Raw genomic sequence first — 22754 nt, forward strand, 5'->3', positions numbered from 1 at the left:
TAGATCCAAAACAAAAGCTAGTTATAGTTCATTACAGCTTCGCATCTACGCAGCACTGTGAAGGACAGGTGGTTCAACGGTAAATCGGGAGAAACGAACAGAATTAACACCTGTCTAATTAACTTAACCATGATCCAGAGTTTACTAGTGCACCCTAATTTGTTTGTCCTCTCAAAAGTAGGGGTCGCAGTTGGACTCAGCATCGGTGTTAAAAACACGTTTTAATCTGCACTCACACAGACAGAAAGCTGGTGCAGATCCTTCAAACTGTTACATGAAGCAAGTTTATAAAACAAGCTTGCAACATTTCTCCAGATTGGAGATCTGGGTGTGGGTTAGCCAAAGCTACTCAGTCTGGATGAAAGCAGCAAACATGAGAGTCCAGCATGAACTCATTTGATTCATTGGTATCGGCCAGCCAAAATCTTAATATCAGGTACTTTTGCAAACGTTTGCTCGTCCGATAGCACTTCCCCCATCAACAACAAACTATAAACCCTGCCTAGCCAAAGCTAGCTTAATGAAATGAAACGGACTCGAGCGATTATTATCCGGAGGATTGTTCCGATCATGTACGAGGACGTTAGCGGCGCATTGTAGGTGAGTGTTAAAAGTAGTATTTAATTAAAATATATAAGTTATATATATACTTGCTGATTAATCACCCTAGCGATACTCGGGCCCCCTTCTATGTCCGTTTAGCGAAGTGAGAGCGAATCTGTCGGCTAAAATGAATGTGCTGCTAGCTTCATACGTTACCTTACCATTGCGTTTCCCAAACTCAAGGTTACAAACACCAGTGTTAGAATTGAGCTGTTATTGTGTTGGCCGTGTAGTTTCTTTTCCTATAGCTCGTTGTGTTTTTAGTTTAGCCTGGTGCATGAGTGTTTATGTCCTTGGTAAATGGGTAAGCCATATTTTTAGCCAGCACCAGTTCATGAACTCATTAAGAGAGAAATCAAGAAAGCGTGCTGCTTTACTGTCGAATATGTTGTCGTGATATCCCGAGCGTTTATTTGCTATCATTAAAACTGCCATATTTGTTGTTTTTAGGAAAGAGCAACAGCATTTGGGAGTATTAAAGTATCTGGCTAGCAAGCTCAGTTAGCAGATGTGAAACTGGGCGATTTGTCGAATTTTCTTTTTTTTTTTGCAAAAGTGAGACTGGTAATAAACATGGAATAAAATTTATGATTTAAAAAAAAAAAAATGTTTGTTGCTACAGTTTTGTGTACCACACAGGGACGCTACTTTTCTTGCAGCCTGTTAGCATGCACTGTTTTGGCAGTGCGTTTGGTTACTTTTTAATATTTTCCTCGGTATGAAACATGTGAAAATCCTGTAATAAAGACGAGTTTATGTATGGATTTCGTTCAGTGACTGTGCTGTAGCATGTGTGAATGCGTGTTGGGACTTAAACCGCTTGGGAAACATGTCAACAAATTAGTGTGAGGATTTATCTTGATCATTTATTCCAAGTTAAAAGGTCAGGGATTTTCAAGGTGGTGTGGTAAATATTTTAGCATTGGATAGTTTACATTAATTTTGTTAAGTCAAACAAACATAAAAACATAGTAGGGCAAATGGCAGCAATATGTCCCATATTTTGTAATTTAGCTAACGTTACGCAGTTGAAAGTTGAAATGGGGAAGGATTTGTTATCGGCGGTGCACAGTTCCTTATGCGGACACCTTAACTAAACAAATTGATCAAACTGACGAACGAAATAAGGGTAGAAGCGTTTAAGATTTTCCCTTCGTAGAGAAACATGGTCACATTAATAGCAAGTTTTGATTGAGTTTCCTGAATAACCCGCTAGCATATCAGGATAAACCAGAACATCAAACACAACGTGAAATTTATATTTTTCTTCCATAACTATCACAATACTTCTCTATAATAAGTTATTTTAAGGATTACTGTGGTGTATAATGCCCAGTTTGTTCTGTATACTATGTCTGTAATCCCACAGTGAAACGTCCTTTAAATATTCATGAAAGGCCACTAAACGTATAACAAAAATAATAAAATAAACACATTTTTTTTTTAAATATCATGTAAAATCTGCTTTCAGATTTCAAATCTGATTTCATATCTTGCAACACTGTTTTCACACACACACACACACATATATTTTATTTTATTTTTTTTTACATGGGGGGGGGAAACAGGTATATAAATCAGGAAATGTGTGTGCAGGGGTCCTGACAAGGACAGGACATTGTATTTCAGTCAGTTTCATATTTTTTTCTTTTATGCGTCAAATCTTGAGCACATTATGCAACCTTGTAACTGAATTGCAGTTCCTGGTGAAATAGCAACATGAGGTGACATTTATATCATGCCATGATTCAGATAGATAGATAGATAGATAGATAGATGGACACATACAGCGCAAAAAAGAAGGCAGAGCAACAGGGGTGTAGGAAGAGAAAGTTAGCGTTAGTCCGTAATTGAAGAAACATCAGTTTAACTACACTGTAATTTAAATTTACACTGAGCTTATCACATACTCTGTGCTGTCATTTTGTCAGTATGACCATATTAGAGTTTTTAAAACTTACACCCGTGCACTCTCTGACAGGCGGAACAAAATAACGATGCCCGTATTGTAGCCCGACCTCGCTGTGTGTGTCACAGGAAGCGCGCTACACGGAAGTTGTATTTTCTTTGTGTTTCTCCCTTTAGCGTCGTTTAACATAAAGAAAGTAACACGTTATCTTAGTTATGCACGAAGTTATATAGTTTTATTGACCGCGGTGTATCACTAAACAACGGAGCTGTGTATACGTGTCTGTATTTGCCTGGTTTGGTGATGGACGAGCGGATTATTTTGCAGCGAGTTTGTTAACCCCGGTCAGAAAGCTAGCTTGTTAGCCGCGTCTCTGCACGACTGTAAACTGAGCGGAACGACGCAGCTGCAGGGTCAGACAAATTAAAAAAATCTGTAAACTGTTGTTTATTTACCAGCGTTAACCAAAACGGAGAAAATGCATCGAACACGCGACTCCACCTCATGGTTTGTATTTAATCAGCTGCTTTTTCTTATGTTTTCCTATACAGTAATGTTTGCGTAGTTTGGTGTGGACTAATTTGAAATTTGCTGGATTATGCACATTAATTACGCTGTTGCGGTATGATTAGACATTCCCAAGCTTAGCAGATCGGATAGTGTGCGTTATCCAGAGAGTGGTTACCTGCAGTTAACCAGTCTAACTTTTTTCATTACCGCCTTTGAGAGGCTTTAGCAAAATGACAGTGGTTTTGTTGCTGTAGATCATTGCAAAACTTGGATTTGTATACTTATGCTGCACAAGCATTTTGACTTTAAACTATGTAACTGTTCTCTCTGTTTCAGATCTCTGCAATAGAGATCTTCTTCGGGAGTAGGAATGGACGAGCAGAAATCAAACTGCGAAGAAAATGATTCAGAAACTGCAGGTTAGTAAACATTAGAAAAAGACGATTTCTTAAGCCATAAGTGTGTGTTAAATTCATAAACTTGTCGTTTTTGTTTATAAAGGGGCATGTAAACACTTCTGATTCCTTATTGTAGTAACTACACTCTTCTTATTCATGCACATTTTTGTGGACATGCTATAGTTAAAATGCACGTCGAGAGATTAAGAAGTGTATAAAACACAATCTTATATCTTGCACCGCAGTGATATCTTTAAATGGGAGCTTTTGACCTTTACTTGAAATCACTGTGAGGGAACAGTGCTACCTATCTGGGATTTTTAAAGGGCACATGTATATTTGTTCCATGTTTTTCTCAGCTGATGATGGGACCCCTGCAAAGGAGAGCGTCCAAGTTGAGGGGGAACTGAGTGGCCCTGTTGCTGCAGAGGACATCTCAGGCACTACTGTGGACGCTTCCAGCTCATCATTGTAAGGCCTTCTATAAATATGGCGGTTTGAGCTGCTTTGCATAAAATGTAGGTCATGCTTGAATAGCTCGGTTTATAGGAAAAGGCTTCATTAAATAGAACATGACATTAAGTAGACAAACTAGTCACTTGTTTAGAGGTATCGATCTATCAGCCAAGGTCAAATATAACGCAAAATTTGAGTATTAATGCATACCATTTGATTAAAAGGTTGTTTTGAAGTAATGTGTATAGAGTTGCTGAATGTCTCTCCTGTTTGGTGTTTTTATTCAGGGAGACGATCAGGGCCTGTGCTCTTTGTAACTGTGTGGAACGTAGTCTGCATGGACAGCGGGAGCTCCGGTGTTTTGGACCCTCTACCGATCGGCCCAGCTTGGAGCCCTCTGTCTCCTCTTTGCCAGCAGCTGGAAATGATGACCTGTCTTCCATTGGATTCTCTGAGTCCACCTGTCTGGCTTGTCTCTTTGATGATACAGGTGTGATAATGAAATCAAGCTGTTTGAATTGTAGTGATAAATGATGTCACTGTCATGTTTGGATGTTGGATTGAGGCACATTGAGTTTCTTCCCAATTTGTTACATTTCTCCATCAGTGAGTGGAATAATATGGTTTCTATTTACATTTAGCATTTTATTGCCTTTTTTAATAATACAGAGCTCAACCTGGTTGTTTAGATCTACATATGCCTTACTGAGTTTTTGTTACTTGCCCAACCTCAAAAAATATTAATAATTTTTGTTTTTAACAATGGCATGTACGCTACCATTTACATGTGTGGGGTCAGTATGATTAAAAAAAATGTTTTGACAGTCTCTTATGTTCAGCTGATTTATCAAAAATGCAGTAAAAACAGTGATATTGTGAAATATGCTGATTTAGTTCTCAAGAGACATTTTTTATTATTGTCGAAAATGTATTTGTGGAAACTGATACATTTTTTTTTTCAGGGTTCTTTGAGTTGAAAGTTTTTATTTGAAATTAACATCTTTTGGGACATTATAAATACCTTGACTCTCACTTTTTTACCAATTTAATACATCCTTGATTTATAAGTATGACTTCCTTAAAATTATAACAACATTAAAATAAGTTATTTGTAGTTATAAAATTAAGTAACATTAATAAAAATAAATAAATGGTCATAGTCATTTATAGACAACTAGACAACTTCATCTGTATTACCCAACATTAGCTTAGCGGGATGTTAAATCAACATTGAAAGATAATATTAATCTGTACATCACAATAAATACATTTTTATGGTTTGCATGCTGTAATAAAACATGTTGTCAACAAATGTATTACATAGCCTGATGGAGAAGTGACAGTTCCATGAACTGCTTCTATATTCCTTCACTGGCCCCCAGAGTTTAACATTGAGCCCTGCAATAGGTAAAAATGTGAGCGTATGTTTTAGTGGATAGGTTTAGCTGCCAGCTTTTGTCTTGCAGTGATAACAGATCAAAATTGGGATTTTAAGAAAACAAGACCTCGTAAAATGTATTTTCTTCTCAGTAGTGTTATAATATCCTGCAAATCCTTTCTTATGAAACAGGGAGCTGCTGGGTTCACCACTGGTGTGCCGTGTGGTCTGAGGGAGTGGAGCAGACTGAGGGTGAGGTGCTGATAAACGTGGATAAGGCAGTCATCTCAGGGATACAGCGGGTAGGCTGAGAGCTTCCTTTATCAGAGCATTAAACCTCGTAAATCTTGCTTTATGGCAGGCAAATAAATTTTTCTTTCTTTTACTTTGCTTTTCTATCTCTGCTTCAGCCATGTGATTATTGTAAACGGATGGGTGCTACCATCCAGTGCCGGGCCGAAGGCTGCTCACGGTTCTACCACTTTCCCTGTTCGGCTGCGAGTGGATCATTCCAGTCCATGAAGCAGCTGGCGCTCCTCTGTCAAGAGCACATAGACAAGGCTGAGGCGATTGGTACGGAATTACAGCGGAAACAGATGCGATATCATCAGTAAATAATTTTTACGTTTCAGCGGTTGCTGAGATGATGCTGTGTTTGTTTTGCAGCCGGAGAGGAAGCACGGTGTGCAGTGTGCGACTCCATCGGGGAACTGTCGGGTCTGCTATACTGTACGGGCTGTGGGCAGCACTATCATGATGCCTGTCTAGAGATCAGTGCCACACCACTTCAGCGGTCAGGTTGGCAGTGTCCTGAGTGCAAGGTGTGCCAGACCTGCAGGTATGTTTGAATGCTTCGTGCATCTTCACATCCAGTTTATATCATGAAACTTATCAGTGATGCACTGAAATTGACAAATTTTTGTCTGATACAGCAATTTTTGATTTCATTTGTTAGAAACAGCGATGTTTAATTAGTGTTTCTCCAGTGGTATGTTTTGACTCGGTTATGTCTATTTCGTGTACACAACATGGATAAACTACAACACTAGTGTTGGATTACCAAAATTGATTTCTGTTTTTAATCACTACTGATATGGTTTAATGATCTCAAGATCATCTGTTAGTTTGTCTTATGTTGATGCGTGAACTTCACTAATTGCAATAAGCTTTGTGCTGTTACTTTTAATGTGAGGCAAAGTCTCAGCTTTAGAACTTTGTCAGTTTTATAACGAAGTACAGTAAATGTGGTTTTGATGCTCTTTATTGTGGTAATGAACATTAGAAGGTGTTAAAAGAAACAGTACAACGTACTGGAATGTATCATGTCTCATGTAATCATTCAATCAGTTGTTTCAACAGTGGAAAGACATCAATATAACAGCTTGTAGACATTGAGTGTCTGTAATCTTTATAGTAAACTAGGCAAAATCACTAGCATGTTGATAAATGTGTGTGCTATATTACAAATGTAATGTATTTTTACTTTGCTTTTAACCTGTTGTCTTCATTGTTTGAATAAATCTTTTATGAAAAAAAGTTATTACAGCCATATAAAATGTTCAGTTTTTTATATGTTGATTGATTATTACATTTGATTATTTATTTTATTATAAAATAAAATGTATTTTTGTTTTTATTTTTGGTATTTTGACTTTGTGGTAAATGTTTTTTTTTTATAACATCCAGGCAACCAGGGGAGGATTCAAAGATGCTGGTTTGCGATGCTTGTGACAAGGGCTACCACACCTTCTGTCTACTGCCGGCCATGGACTCTGTGCCCCCTGATTCATGGAAGTGCAAAGTAAGCTTAAACCCATGACTCATTCTTACATTGCTCTTCATCTGTGTAATATCACCATTTAAGGCAGAATTCAGACCTGTGCAGTTTATTTACATAGTTGTTCTGCTCTTTTCTCATGCCTAAATCTACATAGAGAAACCACTTGAATTTTTCAACCAAGGTTTCCCTAAAAATGAAAATCGTTGTCATTTAACTCACCGGCATGTCGTTGAAACACAAAGAAGTTTATCCAGTTCAAATAAAACGTCATCCAAGCACTTTCAAAATGTGTGGCGATCCTTTTATGGTAGCCCTTCGAGCGATTGTGGCATGTAAGGGCGATATCAGTTTGTACAGATGTTTGGCGAGTAGGAAAATGTGATTTTTGTAAGTGAAATATCACTCTATTGTTTTGTCTAACCTGATTTGCATGTCTGTTTCAGCGGTGCCGTGTGTGTATTGACTGTGGCATGCGAGGGCTAAAGCTTCCTGGCTCTGAACAGTGGTTTGAGAGTTACACAGTATGCGAGGGCTGTCAGCGCAGGCGCACCTCTGTCTGTGGCGTGTGCAGTAAGGCCACAGAGCCCTCGGTCTCGCTGCAACATCGCTGTGCCATCTGCCACAGGTCAGTTTATGTACCTTCTGGCATTAAGAACAGGCAAATGAGCTGCTTCATTGTCTAGAGCTGAGCGTTTACTGCTGTACACAGAAGCGGGTTACTAAAATGGAGGTGCCCTTTAAATATTCTCCAATGTGAAGCAGTACTTGCCATGAAGTAACTAACAAACTGACTTTCATTTGTCTCTTTGCATAAATTTAACTTCTGTTTGATGTCCTCTGCAGATGGGTGCACAGTGATTGTGCCTCTCTGTCAGGGCCTCCTGAGGAGAAATGCATCTGTGTGCTCTGCAAAGAAATCCCAGATGAGGTTCCAATCGAGTCTGAAGTGTCATCCACACAAGTAGATGAGAAAGCTGATTTGGAGGTGCCAGTGGAATTGGGTATGATCTTTAGTATCCTGTTTTTTTAAGAGTGTGCTCTGTTGGTTTCTCATAGGACTGTACAATCATATATCTATTTTGCGAGTCTCATGTGATAAGGACAGGTGTAAACAGGGTCCAAGATGTTCTTATGTTTCTTTTTCCTCAAACTACATTCAGGGGTTGTTAGAATTGCATGTGACATTGTGTTTGTAGTGTAAACTCTTATGATTCCTTATGCCTATGTACCTGTGAATTATCCATTGGGTTTTAAAATTTGATCGTCGTGTGCAGCTATTAGGAAAAGCCCATACATGCATGAAGCTTCTGGGAAGTTTGGTTTGACGTCAACATAGATCAGGTGACAAAAGTAGTGCTAATATAGGAGCTTGATTTAAATATTTCAGCTTGAAATGTCTGGTTTGCTGTAAGATTAAAAAAGCATCACTTACAACAGTTTTTATTTCATTTGTTATATTCATTTTTATGCTTAATTGTGTAATTATACACTGCGGTAATAATTGAAATTTTATATTGTAATACATTTTTAGATCATCATCTTCCTCTACTTATTATTATTCTTATTATTATTAATCTTGAAAACAGTTGTGTTGCTTAATACTTTGTGAAAGCAATTGTTTTTCAGAGTTCTTTGATGAATATCAAGTTCTAAAGAACAGAACTTATTTTAAATGGAAATATTTTGTAACAACATTAAATGTCTTTTGAATTCAGGAATTCAAATAATTCTCTTCTGAATGATGTATTGCAGTTCTCTGTATACTGTGTGGTATAGTGGGCTAGTTGGTGATACCCAGCCCTAGTTTCTTTTCTCTTTGGACAGAGTTTTATTGACTGATTTTTAGATGTGGATATTGAGCTGATGTGTTTAATTTTAGGGACAGAGCTTGAGGTGGTTGGAATGGCAGAAGTGAAAGAAAGCATTATGGAGGAGGAACTACAGCAAGAAGGCGCTGAGGGCTCCACACAGACTAATGTGCACAGTGAGGTCTCTACAGAGCAGCAGGCCCCTTTAGCTACAGTTTCAGGTAAATTTCAAAACCTTCAGGCTTATATGTGCTAAGATTTCAGTGTTTCCCCCACCATTATTTTAGGGGGGTGGCCCTTAAAAGGCTATTTAAATAAGAATTCTGCGTGTCTCTGTGTTATGAATGGCGCAGACACGCTGTTTTGTTTACTAATTGTACTGAAGCGCGCGTGACACTTGCGGTGATATTAGCGTCTGCCGGCTCATTAATGAGGACATAAATACATGAACATCTCCAGAACTGCTCTGAGAGTCACTTCTGGAGATGAGCATTTGACCATTTCATTTGAGTAAAACTATCCTCATCATATCATATACACACAGAAATGTAAAAGTATTCACGGCAACCCGTCAAAATAAAAGCTCTGTTTACCTTGAAAGTCATTGCGGCAGAAAAAGTCTACATTACTATTGTTCAGTAGAATGTATGTAATAGGCTACTACTAAAATGATTAAATTAATGAAAAAATAATGATTATTTTTAAGGGATAATCATATTTCTTCAATGTTTTTAATTGTAATATAAAAAAAAGATAAATTTAATGTTTTATGCCTTAAAAAACACAGAATTTCTGAGGGAATAAAATCATAAGGCTATTGTAAGAATAAATGTTTGCTTTCAAATAATTAGACATGCAAAACAGAATTTGGTAACAATAAAACATAAGGTTGGAAAAAAAAAATTCAAAGGGCCCTAAACTTGTAATTTTAATTAGCTAGACATGCTTTTTTGATTAGCTAGACATGCTTTTTGATTAATAAAATGTAATTTAACCATTACAAAGTCCAGAAAAATTAAAATGGAAAAAAAGACGAAAACCTAGGGGGAAACACTGCATTTACATTTACCCTGTCACAAAAATGGTTGTATTTATTTTTAATGTAGTAGCGATACATTATATTTATGACAGCATACTTTAAATGTGTAATAAAAATAATTAGTTCTGAGGGGGAAATGTAAATTAAATCTTTGTAAATTTAAATATATTACATTTTGTTTTATTTTTTTTAAACAGTTTTAATTTTTTTTTTGCAAACAAGCTATGTATTTCCATTTAATTTTTTTTAATAATAGCTGGAAATTGTACGTATCTGCAGTGTAACACTGAAAACCTGCTTGTTGTCTTTTGTAGAAGCTGATGAAAAACAAAAAGAGGAGACGACTACCATTGAAACAGTGGCTGCAGAGGCCATTAAGGAAAAATCAGTGGACACTCAGGACCCTCCTGTGAAAGATAGCCCAGACAGCCCTGTTTCGGACACTATAGAGGAAGCCCAAATTGATGTAGCTGAAACTCGCATAGAAAAGCAAGAGGAGTTGCAAGGGCAAGATAGTACTCCTCAAACAGAGACAGAGTTGGTCAGCACAGAGGAGGCTATGGAAACAAACCCTCCATCAAGTATATGTTCTCAGTCTTCTGAAATCACACTCCCTGTTTTGGAAGCAGCAGAGCCAGTTGTTATGGACTTGGAGGAGCCACGGCAAGAGGAGGCAATAGACCGGACTCCTCCCCCTGCTCCTCAGACAGAAATGCGCCCTGCATCTGACACTGATGATAGAATGGGCCAGTCTGAGGATGAAGAAGAGGAGGATGAGCAGGGGGTGGAGGAATCCTTAGAGGAGTCGCTCCTCAAAGATGAGAGTCAGGGGGAAGATGACCAGTCCCGGAAAGAGATGCAAGAGGGTATGAAGCCGGAGCTGGTCTTCGATGAGACATCAAACATTAGCCACGGTGATGAGAGCAGCAGCGGTTTCCTCGGCTCGCCGGCTGAGGCAGACTCTCAGATGCTGTCCATGGAGCTCAGCCTGGTGCCAGCCGGCAGGACCCGTTCTGATTCGCTGCTCACCGAAACGGAGGACTCGTTGCCTTTTGATCCACTGAAGCCCGATGGAGATAAAATGAAGCGCAGAGGCTCTCCAGGACGCTCACGGGTAAAACAGGTGGATGTCAGACACCAAACCTTTTTTTCATTAACATAGAATTGTGATGGTTTAGGTACACCGCTAGTCTAAAAGTAGTCATTTTGATGCGGATACATTCTCTGTCCTTTCAGGGCAGAGGCAGTGGTTTCCCAGGGAAGCGGCGGCCACGTGGTGGTGGTGGTGGTGGTGGTGGCAGTAGTGGTGGAAGAGGGCGTGGACGGTCACGTCTCAAAGCAATGGCCTCTTGCATTGATGCCTTTCTAGTAAGTTTTTCACTTCATCTGCCAGCTTTTCCTTTACTAGCATTTTAAAGCATATTTATTTTCAGTGTTAACTATTACTGTGAATTTGAATTGTATAACAATTTCCCCATTAAAATTTAGTTTTTTTTTTGTTGTTGTAGCATTACTAATTATATGATGTGAATAATTCTAAAAATATTACCACCAGTCTTTTTTAATGAGACAGTCATAGATTTAGTCTTTACTTTTTTTTTTTTTTTTTTTTTTCCCCAAGTAACGGGTTAACAGTGCGTTCCCATCATCTTGTAATTCCTGTAATTACAAGATGTTGAATTAAGAAGTGTTCAGATCCTTATAGAAAATACAAGCTCCGACTGCGACATCTTGTAATTACAGTAATCCCAACATGATGCGCCATAAATCCTAGAAACAGCCAATACCTCTTGTGCTTAACAATGAAATAAACCAAGATTTTGCAAGTTTAAATGAAATGTATTTGTTTACAGCAAACCATGACTGCAGACACTGGACTTAGCAAAGAAGAAGATGAGGAGGAAGATGACACCATGCAAAATACTGTGGTACTTTTCTCCAACACTGATAAGTTTGTCCTGCAGCAGGTACGAATTTAACTTTCATTATTCCACTTTTGACTTCATATAAAGTTCAGCATCTTGATTGACAGTTACTTCATTTGTCTCTTTTTTTTTTTTTTTTTTTGTGTGTGTTTAACAGGACATGTGTGTAGTTTGTGGTAGTTTTGGACAGGGTGTGGAGGGCCAGCTTCTAGCTTGTGCTCAGTGTGCACAGTGTTATCATCCATACTGTGTGAACAGCAAGGTAAGCTTTTAAACTATCTATTCTTTATGATTACCGGTATTATGCACAGACACTCATCATTATTTCTTTATTTGGATGCCACCACTCTTAGATCACCAAGATGATGTTGAGAAAAGGCTGGCGTTGTCTTGAGTGCATTGTGTGCGAGGTGTGTGGGAAGGCTTCAGATCCTGCCCGTTTGCTGCTTTGTGACGACTGTGATGTCAGCTATCACACTTATTGCTTGGACCCACCCTTACAGACTGTGCCCAAGGGAGGCTGGAAGTGCAAATGGTGTGTCATTGCCTTCGTGCATTTATATGTGCTATGAGTCCAAAGAAAATGTTTTCTAACCAGAGCATTGTTTTACCCCCTTCAGGTGTGTGTGCTGTATGCAGTGTGGTGCTAGCTCCCCTGGGTTCCACTGTGAGTGGCAAAATAACTACAATCACTGCGGCCCTTGTGCCAGCCTGGTAACTTGTCCTGTGTGTCGAGAGAACTTCATGGAAGAGGAGCTGCTTCTGCAGTGTCAGCACTGTGACAGGTCAGCAATGCATTCTGTTAATAAAAGGATAATAGAAAATGTATATACATTCTTGTTTAAAATGCTTTTATTCAGCAACGATGCATTAAATTGATCAGACATGACAGTAAATGTATTTTTATTGTTACAGCTGTTCTTTTAGAATCATGAAAAAAATGGGGGGAAAATCATGGTTTCCAAAAATATATATAAAGCAGCTCAACTCTTATTAACATTGATAATAAGTAGTGCTTTCAAACGATTAATCTCATCCAAAATAAGCTTTTGTTTGCACAATATATGCGTGTATATTGTGTATGTTTATGTATATATAAATACACACACATACAGTATATATACTGAAAATATTTCCATGTATGTATTTATATTCATATAATTTATATTATATAAAATTATTTTAAATGTATAAAATTAACTTATTTTTCTTAAAAATATACATGCTTGTGTGTATATATATATATATATATATATATATATATATATATATATATATATATATATATATATATATATATATATATATAAATATACACGGTAAACACACATATATTATGTAAACAAAAACTTGTTTGTATGCGATTAGTCTTGAATAAAATGCAGCCTTGGTGAGTGTAAGAGACTAATTGTTTTGTTTCTTTGCTTTATAGATGGGTTCATGCTGTATGTGAGAGTCTTTACACTGAGGATGAGGTTGAACAAGCATCTGATGAAGGCTTTGCCTGTACAGCCTGCACTCCATATGTCCCCAGGCCTGTTGGTGAGTTTCTTGATGCTTTCGATTGCTAGTACATTTAAAAGTGCTACTTTTACATACATTTCCCATAAAAATACCCTTTATCTATCTCTCTTAGTGGAGTCTACTATGATGTCAGCCTTCAAAATGAAAGAACCAGGTATGTGCATATTTGATAATTAGTTGTCAGGCTTTCATCTATTAGCTATTTTTATATGACTTAATCTCTGTTTCTCCATCCACTTGCTCAGAGCCACAATTTTATCGTCTGGAGGGAGTCTGGCTAACAGAGACTGGCATGTCTTTATTGCGAAGCATGTCAATGTCACCCCTGCACAAGCGCAGACAGCGCCGGTCCCGACTGGGCACCATGTGTATTGATGAGCTGAAAGAAGGCGATGCAGATGGTGACGAGGGGAAAGGTCAGATAATTACATTATTTCGTATACTTTATGATGACCAATTATTTATATCTTTGTTGCAAGTGAAGTGTGGTGCAGTGTTTATGATGACCAATTATTTATATCTTTGTTGCAAGTGAAGTGTGGTGCAATGTTTATAAATGTCTAAAGAACTTACTGGAACATTGTGTTAAATCAGTAAGGTGACTCACTGCCATTGATTGATTGTGAATGCAAATAATAAGAAACTGAAATTGTAATAGGAGGTGCAGAAGCGATGGAATGTGAGCCCAAGCTGGAAGCTCCTGGGAGCCCAGATAGGGATGGAGGAGTGGACAGAGAAACTGGGGCAGATGGAGGTATAGATGGCATGGCTGACTGTGAAACTCTCAAAGGAGGAGTAGAGGAGACTGAAGACGGGAAGAAGAGAAAGCGTAAACCATACAGACCAGGTTATTGAGCTGCTTCATTTCCTAATGGCTCTATCAGTGTTTCGTGCTTTGAAAGAAATGGTTAATAAAGTGATTTTTCACTTGTAGGGATTGGAGGGTTCATGGTCCGGCAAAGAAAGTGTCACACACGAATGAGGAGAAGTCTGTCTGCTTCTGGTGATGGTGTTCCTGAAGGTCAAGCAGCTGAAATGAAACTTGAAGGCAAGTGTGGCCAAATGGGAGTTCACACTGTCCCAGGAAACACCAGTAACCAGTGTTTGTTGGATTTTATTGTGTCAGTGTGTTAACCTTGTTAGCACAACCTGAATATGCCTTTGTTGAGTCTTGGAATGTTTTGAGTTTGGTATATTTTTCCAACAAGCTATGTAATCTGACGTGAACGCGAAACCCTAATGACCTTGCGAACTGCATTAAAATAAATGTTTGCGGGTGCAACTGCCTGGGGCTGTCAGACTTGATTGACTGGAAAAATGTTTTTCAGTTTCTTTATGAAATACTCTATTGCATCAAAACACTCAGGAAATATGAACCGCATCTGCAAATATAGTTGTTTAGTTGTGGAGTATACATTTAGTTTTTTTCCCCAACAACTTTAGCCCAGCATTCTCTAGAGATGTTTTTTATCACCGTGCGATTTAACATGTTAATCTAACCTCAATCTAAGCTTATGTCTGTCATTTTCATAGCCTTTTTTTTTTTTTTTTTTTTTTTTTAATTTAGGACCTCATCCTGACATACCTCTCGATGTTCCAGAGGCAAAAACAGCAGAGGGAGAGGGTGAGCAAGCCAAGAAGCGCAGGGGCAGAAAGAAGAGCAAGTTGGAGGACATGTTTCCTGCATACCTTCAGGAGGCTTTCTTTGGCAAGACATTACTCGATCAGAGTAAGAGAGCTTTTCTTGCTCCTCCAACCCAAAGACAAACGCAGGGCGTTCTGAGACCTCCACTCCCTGGGCAGGGAGCCAGAAATGCAGCCTCTGAACCAGGTAAGACACTACATAAATGCTTTTGTTTGAGAATAATTAAGTTTGACCAGGTGAAGATTTAATAATTTGTTTCGTTTTGTTCTTACAGTTGAGGCCGCAGCCAGGCCGACTGGGCTGCCTGTGGAACTAAAACAAGAGGGTGAGGGATCCAAGCCTCCTGGAGATCGAGCAGGTGGGATTTTCAAGACTGAGGTACTTCAATATTTTGACAATGAATGCTAGCAGAACATATTTAACTTGCATAATATTTTGTAGCAGAAGGGCAAGGAGCAAGTGGGCAACTTTCCAACAAAAATCAGAGCTCAGGAGATACACAAGGGTCTGATGTACAGAAGAATGAAGGTAAATTCTTTTAACAAATCAAGTGAGGTAGCTGTCACGAACAGTTGTGTTACTCAAAAGATCGCCTTTTCACCCACCAGATCTCCCTCAGGGACTAGAAAGTCAAGACTCTCAGCAGTTTTTCCGGAAAGTACTTGGATCCACTGAGGGAAGCACCGCAAGTGGGCCTCTGCAACCTAGCATTAAGCCTGTTTGGGAGGGTGATTCAAATCAAAGTAGTTGCCCTCAAATAAACCTTCTAGGTATGGGCAGAATTTCACATTATTACTTAGATTTGTTATATAACTCAGATTTTTTTTTTATACATGTCTACACTTGTCATAAAAATACCATGATTTAACTACAGGTGCATCCTTATCTGGCACACTCCCCACAACTAGTATGATGGACTCTTTTTCAGGTCTCTCCCAGTCCCCCTTTTTTGACATACGGTAAGCCGTAGGTTTACTTTATCTTGTCACTTTTGTCCCCTAATGAATTTCTCCTCCTTTACATGTATTTTTTGTTTATTTGTATAATCTTCAGTGATCGAGGTGGTCTTTTCAGTCCAGACCAGGATGAGGAAAGCCCATGGGCAACACCATCCACTCCAGCCACCCCTTCCACTCCTCCAACTCCTACTGAACCTGAAAGTGATGGCCTCTCCTACAATCAGCGCAGTCTGCAGCGTTGGGAGAAGGATGAGGAATTGGGAAATCTATCTACCATCTCTCCTGTACTATATGCTAACATGAACTTCCCTAGTCTCAGACAGGACTACCCTGGTTAGTATTAAACTGACTTTTAGAAGTGTTGTTGTAGGTGTATCTGTCAATTAATCATTTTACTGCTCAAAATATAGAGTGCTTACACGGACAAAGATGTGTTAGGTCTGCTTCATTATTTCCTTTCTATTCATAGACTGGGCCAGTCGCTGTAAACAAATAATGAAGATTTGGAGGAAGGTATCAGCAGCAGACAAGGTTCCTTATCTGGTAGGTGTAAGTTTGAATCTATAGTATAACTTATTTTTATAGTACTGTCTTTGTTCTCTAACAGTTTTCTTTTGTTTACTACTTTTCCATTATCCATTCAGCAAAAGGCCAAAGATAATAGGGCTGCTCAGAGAATAAATAAGGCACAGAAGGTAAGTGGCTTTCTGTTCAAATGCACTGTATAATCATTTGATGTGTTTTAATTGTACACTTTTCTTTATTCTAATCAACAGCAGGCAGAGAGTCAAGTATGTCGCCCTATTAAAACTGAGCCTGGCCATATTAAAGGAGAGCGCCCTAATCTGCACCTCCAAATTCCCCCACCCTCAGGCTCCGTATCCACACTCTCCCAGCCAAGCTCTGCAGAGAGTCCTTACCCCCTTGCCCCTGACTCTGCATCTTCAGCCTTTTTTTCCGATGGACCCCTCAAGACTCCTTGCTCAGCTGATGTTCAGACAGACCCATTTTCTAAACTTCCCTCTCAGTCTCCGCACCTTCAGTCTCAGCCATCCACCCCATACTCACAGCCTTCTTCCAGCCCCTTGCAGGCCTCTTCCTCAGGATATCCTATGCCTGGCCCACAAGGTGCTACTCAGGGACGGCCAGCCAGCTTTGGCTCCCTTGACATGCAACCAGGGACCCCTCGCAGGGCCCAGCAGGTTGACCCATTCTTTAAATCACAACAACAGATCCCCAAACCTCAGCAGCCCTCTCAGGAGGCTTTAGGTCCACCTGAGAGTCCTCAATCTAGGCCTGGTGGGCCTGGAGACTCGCAGATGTTCTCACCGCCTCATACAGCCCATTGTGGTGACCCTTACCGTGGCCAGCATGGAGCTAGCCGACAAGATCATGCTTCATCTCCATCACCATCTGCGATAGCTTCTTCACCTGCTGGGGTGGGTCCAAATAGGGCAGAAATGAATGCCCCATCTCCACGTTCTTCATTTGGCAGACAAGACCTAAGCTCTGGTTCTCCTGCTAGTTTGGACTCTGGAGATGGGCTATTTAAAGCTCCCATGACACCTCGTATGCATCAGGGGGATGCAGGCGGATTATCTGTTTCACACCCTCCAGGTGCCTCTCCTAATCATCCTCCTGAGAGCTACCGCCAATCTCCCTCTACGTTCTCTGACCCTTACGCCCAGCCTCCTCTCACACCGCGACCTCAATCAGGTGATGGCTCCTCTCCTCTACCCCAGAGGCTTCCTGCGCCTCAGCAAGAAACATACTCAAGATTGCCTTCCAGCCCTCAGTCACAAAGCAGTTCTCAGTCGCCTCTCACACCAGGATCCATTTCCAATGATGTGCTTTCTGTGCAGTCACCAACCACTCCACGCTTCCAGTCACCTGACCCCTATTCCCGCCCACCTTCACGACCTCAGTCCAGAGATTCCTTGGCTTCGTTGCATAAACCCCCCCGCCCATCTTCTGTAGCACCAGAAAGTAACTCTCCCTTTAGAGGCTCACCTCATCCTAGCCAGCAACCCCCCTGCTCACCCTCAGTAGCAGATCCGCTCTCTGGAAAACCCCCTGCTTTCAGCACCAGTCCTGGTGTAGGGCTTCAGATGGGCCAGCAACCAGTAACTGGCCAGCAGCAGATGATGACTCCTCAGCAAGCTCAGGTTCACCTCCAGCAGCCACAGTCCCAGACACAAACAGTGGGTGCTGAATTTAACTCAAGAATAGCACTTCCACCTGGAAACCAAGAAGCAAGTGTGCGGGCAACAGATGCTCCACATTTACCCAACTTGCCAGGGGTGCAGGATATATCAGACCTGTCAGCTGGACAGGATCCAGCTCTCATGAGCCTTAGTTCATCCGAGTTAGAGAAGCACAGACAGGTAAAGTAGACACTGAGTAGATGTGTAAATTTATAAAGAGTGTTGGGTAGAATGAGGTAGGTTTTAATTTGACTTTTGTGTATTATGTTTCACAGAGGCAACGATTAAGAGATTTTTTGATAAGACAAAAAATGCAGAGAAACTCACTTCGCCAAGAGAAGGAAGCACCTGTGGTGGGTAATCCTGCTCAGAGTTGGCCAGGCGGGGAAATGCCAGCCTTTCAGCAAGACAAAAGCCAGCGAGCACCACCTCCTTACCCTCAGGTATTGATATTGAATTAAATTATATTGAATGTGATGTACAGAATCCGAATCTGGGCAGCACGATTTGATAAAAAAAAAAAAGATTTAATGCTTTTAAAGGGCAGCACAATTTAGTAATTTTTTGTGATTGCCATTACTTTAATAATATTATTGCCAAGTAAAATATGAAAAATAAAAATTTACAAAATTATATAATTTTTTTACAATACAACTGTAAAATAACACTAAAAACACTAATATTTACGACAGTCTTTATTTTCAAATGTTAATCCATCAAGCTTTTATTTAGGTTGAAAATCACAAGGAGTCCTTAAAGTCTCCCTTTGTTGACAGCAGACAGTTTATAAGCGCTTTTCACTACAAGTTTGGGAAAATGGTTGGCGCATATTGTATTCTCAAATGCACGCTGAAAACAACCCAAACTCAGAACACATGCAGAGATGAGTTCATGTGGAGCAAAATTTATTTAACTAATTTAATGATTTGATTTGATGATCGCATTAAGCCATATCATGATTTTTGGTTTTGTTTCTATTGATCTTGCAGCCTTAGAGTAAACTGCCAAAAGTGTTTTGTTAGTTGGCATAACATCATCTTTTGTCCATCAGGACAGAGCTGTGGTTGCTCAGGCAGCCCTTGCCACCAGGATGCCTCTGCCAGTGGGAGCAATGGATGAAAAGCTCTGCCGCCCACCTCATCCTGGGACATCAGCAACTATGGACCCCAGTGCATTAAGGTAGATTGAACTAATTAAATGCTACTGATTTTGATTACTTTGTGTTTTTACAGTCCTTGTACATGTTACTTCCACACTGATAATTTCATAATCAACACTTTTCTTGTAGGCAAGCTGGGCCCAATATTTCTCGGGGGATGTATCCTCGTCCACCATTTCCTGCACAGTGGCAAAACCAAGGTGCTCCACGGAGGTTCCCACAGCCATCTATGATGGAAGCCGTTCCCAGACAGCACCTTAATACTCCCATTAACAATCCTCTTAACATGCAGTCCATGCAGAATATGCCCAATCCTTTGACAGGGGTTCCAGGCACTGGCGCAGAGGCTGTACAAAGCCATGTGTTGGGAGCTCCACCTCAGTTTATAGAGCTGAGGCATAATTCCCAGAGGATGCCGCTGGGTCCTCAGTTTATGCAAAGGGCGCCTATACACAGACAACGCATGTTTCTTCCACAGCAAGAAATGAATGCTGCTTTTGTTCAGCAGAATTTACCCCCTTCTCGCGATACTTCAGTTGAGGGAATGCGTGATCCCAGAATTGGGTTACAGCAAAGTGGCATGAACCTACTGATGCAACAACAAAGCAATGTACCCACTTCTCAGTCTCAACTACAGCCACAGCAGGTGCCAACTACTACACCCAAAACTCCCATTTCTCACACTACTACTCAACAGCTTCCTCAAACAAGTACAGTAGGAGGTCAGCAAACCGTTGTGAATCCAGTTGACTTACCTGAGTCTGACTTAGGACTGGGTGATACAGTGGCAGAAGCAGGAGTGGAGGATGATGATCTTGCTACTCTTGACCTGGATCCTGATAAAGGTGATGATGATTTGGGAAACCTTGACAATCTTGAGACCAATGATCCTCATTTGGATGATCTGCTCAACAGTGATGAATTTGATTTGCTGGCTTACACTGACCCTGAGCTTGATCAGGGTGATCCCAAAGATGTTTTCTCTGACCAATTACGACTTGTAGAAGCAGAGGGGGAAGGACCAGGGTCTTCTGCTAAAGTAGAAATCAAGGTTGAAGAGAAGCCAAAAGTGGATATAGCTTCCCAGGACACGCACACAACTGTCACTCAACCACCTTTAAAGACTGAGACTTCATCTACCAAAACTCCGAAGGTAGAGTCTTCTGATGTCATTAGGCTATCCTCTGTAAAACTTGAAGACAAGGGATTGATTGAACAACCACAGTCAGGACAAGCTCCTGTTAAAGATGACATTAGTGAAACAGTGTCTGTGTTGCTTAGTGGAACAAAAGCCTCTAATCAACCAGAGACTGCAACTGCTTCATTGAACACAGTCCGTTTAGGTGGCATACCTTTTCCTCTTACCAGTCAAGCAGATGCACTGTCTTTTCCACCGACTGCACCACATCCGGACCTGGGTGATGATCCACTTGGATTGCCAGATGCTGGCCACCACTCTACAGCAGATGATCTTGACAAAGTAGAAAGCTCACTGGAAGCGAGTGAACTACCTTTGTTAATACAAGATCTTTTGGAACATGAAAAGAAGGAGCTTCAGAAGCAACAACAGCAGCAGCAGCAGTTAAGTGCTCTACAAGGAGGGATTGGTAGTCAACTTCACAGCATTCAGAATCAGCAACATCCTCCACAAGGGCCAAATCAAATTATGATGCCACAGCACCACCATCCATCCCAAGGCATAGTGCCTCAAGCTGGTATGGTTCCCAGGCCACCTCAAATGTTACCACAACAGCAGCAGAGATTAATTGGTGCTGCAGTGCCTTCACCTCCCCATGCAGCAATGGGACAACAGCAAGGCGTTTTACGGGGGGTACAGCCTGGTAGAATTCATCCTGGTCTTACTCCTCAGCAGCAGACAGCACCACCTCCACATATTGTTAAACAGCAGAACTTGGCCAGCAACTTTTTCCCAGATAAAGGTATGCTGAGTTCCATCAACTTGTTATTATTCAAATTTTTGTTATCCCAATAATTAATGTGTTCTTATAAATATAAAAAATCTCCTTTTTATTCCAGATCTGGATAAATTCATGACAGATGACATAATGGATCCTATTGCGAAGGCTAAAATGGTTGCACTGAAAGGAATTAAAAGGGTGCTGGCTCAAGATCCTATGGGTGTACCTCCAGGAATGAATAGGTACTGTTTTTGTCTTTGACATACTAAAAAAAATCACAGAAAAAGTGTTAGGTATTATTTAAATTTGAAGTGAAAATGTTAGTTTCTTTTTTAGCATCTATTGTATGTGCATTTATGAACCTGTACAGAGTTCAAACATAAGAAAAACATCTAGGCAAGTTTTTTAAGTTTAAATCAGGAAATTGTTTTACAGACTTGACAGAAATTGACAACATTTTGTGATGCATTACACTTTGAAATATGCATTGTTTATTTTATAATTTGAATTAGAAATATTTGCCTTAGATCTATTATATCATCTTTATACAGTAATATAGACCTAAATGTAGTATTTAGATTTAGAAGTGGTTTTGTTTCTTTGTTAAATTTCCTGGTTGACATTTCCATAAAATTGCCCACTTAGTTTCTGTTTCAGATTTAATTTCAATTTTATTTAACTTTAGGCAACAAGTGTCTCTTTTGGCTCAGAGGCTAACCTCTGCCCCTGGAAATGAGGATACCCAGGCTCAGCTTGCTCCTGGGTCTTCCAAGGTAGGTTTACTATTCTTCTGTAGTTCACATTTCATTTGAATTTATATAGTATCTTAACCTTAATACTTCTATTTCAGGAGGGAGAAGGCAGCAACCAGGTTCAAACAAGACCAAATCCTCCGCAATTTGGAATCATCAGTATGTTTTGCATTTCCTTTTTTTTTAGTAAACCACCCCTTCAATGCTATGAATACCCTTTCCCTTATTTATATATTACATTCCCTATGTAAACACACATTTAGAGTCTTATGATTTGGGCAGTGCAGAAAATCAGTGCAGCAGATCCCTCCCAGATCCCATCACAGAAATTTGAGACAATTTCAGAGTCCAGATTATAACATGGAAGTCTGACTGCGTTTCATATTAAAAACATGGGTTGCTCAGAATTGTGCATTTAGGTTATTGACAGTTCAGTTTATTTCATGCTATTAATGTTCTTGGGCCATCACACTTATAACAGATGATGCTGAGCAGCACCAATATGAAGAATGGCTTGTGCACACCCAGCAGTTGCTGCAAATGCAGTTGAAGTTCTTAGAAGAGCAAATTGGAGCACATCGTAAATCCCGTAAAGCTCTGTGTGCCAAGCAGCGCACTGCAAAGAAAGCTGGGCGTGAATTTGCAGAAGCAGATGCTGAAAAGCTCAAACTCGTCACTGAGGAACAAAGTAAGATCCAGAAACAGTTGGACCAGGTATACAAAATTTATTTTTACATATATATGTGAGAGATTTTGTTGTCTTGAAAGTCATTCAGCTAAGAACAA

The 22754-nt window shown here is 40.0% G+C and overlaps 1 protein-coding gene across 1 annotated transcript in view; it reads left to right on the forward strand.

Annotated features, from left to right (window-relative positions):
* Positions 1 to 272: 272 nt before the first annotated feature.
* The window catches only part of LOC306860576 (histone-lysine N-methyltransferase 2D-like), a 35677-nt gene continuing 13195 nt past the window's right edge, over positions 273 to 22754 (forward strand). The window contains 38 exon segments of the mRNA XM_079402338.1: positions 273 to 600; positions 3359 to 3441; positions 3780 to 3891; positions 4164 to 4366; positions 5447 to 5556; positions 5665 to 5827; positions 5921 to 6092; positions 6941 to 7055; positions 7478 to 7659; positions 7878 to 8035; positions 8914 to 9063; positions 10196 to 11004; positions 11118 to 11249; positions 11735 to 11848; positions 11964 to 12068; positions 12160 to 12341; positions 12427 to 12591; positions 13239 to 13348; positions 13443 to 13484; positions 13576 to 13746; positions 13989 to 14177; positions 14265 to 14383; positions 14900 to 15161; positions 15250 to 15333; positions 15417 to 15503; positions 15584 to 15745; positions 15850 to 15934; positions 16029 to 16267; positions 16404 to 16477; positions 16579 to 16629; positions 16711 to 18318; positions 18414 to 18581; positions 19190 to 19317; positions 19427 to 21237; positions 21335 to 21458; positions 21902 to 21989; positions 22067 to 22127; positions 22450 to 22682. Coding sequence (XP_079258464.1) covers positions 3393 to 3441; positions 3780 to 3891; positions 4164 to 4366; positions 5447 to 5556; positions 5665 to 5827; positions 5921 to 6092; positions 6941 to 7055; positions 7478 to 7659; positions 7878 to 8035; positions 8914 to 9063; positions 10196 to 11004; positions 11118 to 11249; positions 11735 to 11848; positions 11964 to 12068; positions 12160 to 12341; positions 12427 to 12591; positions 13239 to 13348; positions 13443 to 13484; positions 13576 to 13746; positions 13989 to 14177; positions 14265 to 14383; positions 14900 to 15161; positions 15250 to 15333; positions 15417 to 15503; positions 15584 to 15745; positions 15850 to 15934; positions 16029 to 16267; positions 16404 to 16477; positions 16579 to 16629; positions 16711 to 18318; positions 18414 to 18581; positions 19190 to 19317; positions 19427 to 21237; positions 21335 to 21458; positions 21902 to 21989; positions 22067 to 22127; positions 22450 to 22682 — 8817 coding nt within the window. The 5' untranslated portion in view covers positions 273 to 600; positions 3359 to 3392.

Source organism: Barbus barbus (genome assembly GCF_936440315.1).
Source record: "Barbus barbus genome assembly, chromosome: 41".
NCBI classification, from domain to species: Eukaryota; Metazoa; Chordata; class Actinopteri; order Cypriniformes; family Cyprinidae; genus Barbus; species Barbus barbus.